The 1556-nt window shown below is 32.4% G+C and overlaps 1 protein-coding gene across 1 annotated transcript in view; it reads left to right on the forward strand.

Annotated features, from left to right (window-relative positions):
• Nucleotides 1-693: 693 nt before the first annotated feature.
• HELRODRAFT_127391 (hypothetical protein) overlaps nt 694-1556 on the forward strand; it is a gene marked incomplete at both ends in the record, with an annotated part of 1523 nt that continues 660 nt past the window's right edge. Inside the window, one exon of the mRNA XM_009018765.1 lies at nt 694-762. Within this exon, the coding sequence (XP_009017013.1) occupies nt 694-762 (69 nt within the window). The remainder of the gene's footprint in view (nt 763-1556) is intronic.

Below are 1556 nucleotides of genomic sequence, written 5' to 3' on the forward strand. Positions count from 1 at the left end.
ACACACACACACACACACACACACACACACACACACACACACACACACACACACACACACACACACACATACACACCACACACACACACACACATACATACATACATACATACATACACACACACACACACACATACATACATACATACATACATACATACATACATACATACATACATACGAGTGTATATAAGACTTAACAGCCAGAAGATCATTAGCAATGACTTTCATTTCTGTTATCAAAAGTTTTTTGGTATTTAATTGAACCAACAGTACTACTACCACTACTACTACTACTACTACTACTACTACTACTACTACTACTACTACTACTACTACTGTAATGAGATAATAATAACAATAAAATAATAATAACATCTTCAGCAAATGCTTCAGCAGCAAAACAAAGTTTCATTTAAACTCTTCCCACCAACACATCAACAACAACAACATCAACATTGTCAACATCATCATCAACATCATCATCGTCGTTGTCGTCATCATCGTCGTCGTCAACAACGAGACAAAATTTCTATCGCAACTCTCTACACAACAACACGAGAACTTTTAACAACAACAGCAGCAGCAGCAGCAACAACAACAACTCTACCGACAAAAACAAATCAGCCATTTTTTAATTTAACCCATAATAAAAAAGAAATGCAGACTATTTTGGCCGGCCCTGTACTACCTCCTTGTAAAATCTGCGGCGAAAGATCTAGCGGATTTCATTATGGAGTTAACACGTGTGAGGCTTGCAAGGTTTTTTGAGGGAATGGCTGGCTAATTGGTTGGTTGGTTGGCTGATTGGTTGTTTAATTGGTTAGTTGGTTGGTTGATTGATTAATTGGTTAGTTGATTGATTAATTGGTTGGTTGATTGGCTGTGTGGTTCGTTAGTTGGTTGGTTGGTAGATTTGATATAATGATTGGTTGAATGTTTGAATGTTTGAATGAATGAATGAATGAATAACCTAATAGATTATTTGGTTGACTGAATGATTGAATGATTGGTTGGTTGATTGTTTGATTGGATTGAATTTGTTGTTTCTAATTTGTTAAGTTATAATCCTTGAATGAATAGGGTTATCAGAAGACCAACTTAATATAATATAATGATAATATAATAATAATATAATAATAATAAGAATAATATTTAATATATAAGTACCATCATTATCTTTGTCATCATATAAATCAACAACAACATCATCATTATCATCATCAACGTCATCATCATCATCATCTTCGTCTTCGTCATTATCATCATCGAGATGATTTTCTGAAGCGCTTAATAAGCTCAAGTGATCACCGTACCTGCAACTAACTTTTCAATTAGTAATAATAACAATAATAATAATAATAATAATAATAATAACAATAATAATAATAACAATATATAATAATAACGCAAACAATTCACAAATCGTTGAATGAATGAATGAACGAACGAACAAACAAACGAACGAACGAACGAACGAACGAATGAATGAATGAGTGTAATGTAATTGATAAATGAAAATATAATAGAATAAATTAACTGAGAATGAATGAGAA

This window comes from Helobdella robusta (assembly GCF_000326865.2).
Source record: "Helobdella robusta unplaced genomic scaffold HELROscaffold_22, whole genome shotgun sequence".
Classification (NCBI taxonomy): domain Eukaryota; kingdom Metazoa; phylum Annelida; class Clitellata; order Rhynchobdellida; family Glossiphoniidae; genus Helobdella; species Helobdella robusta.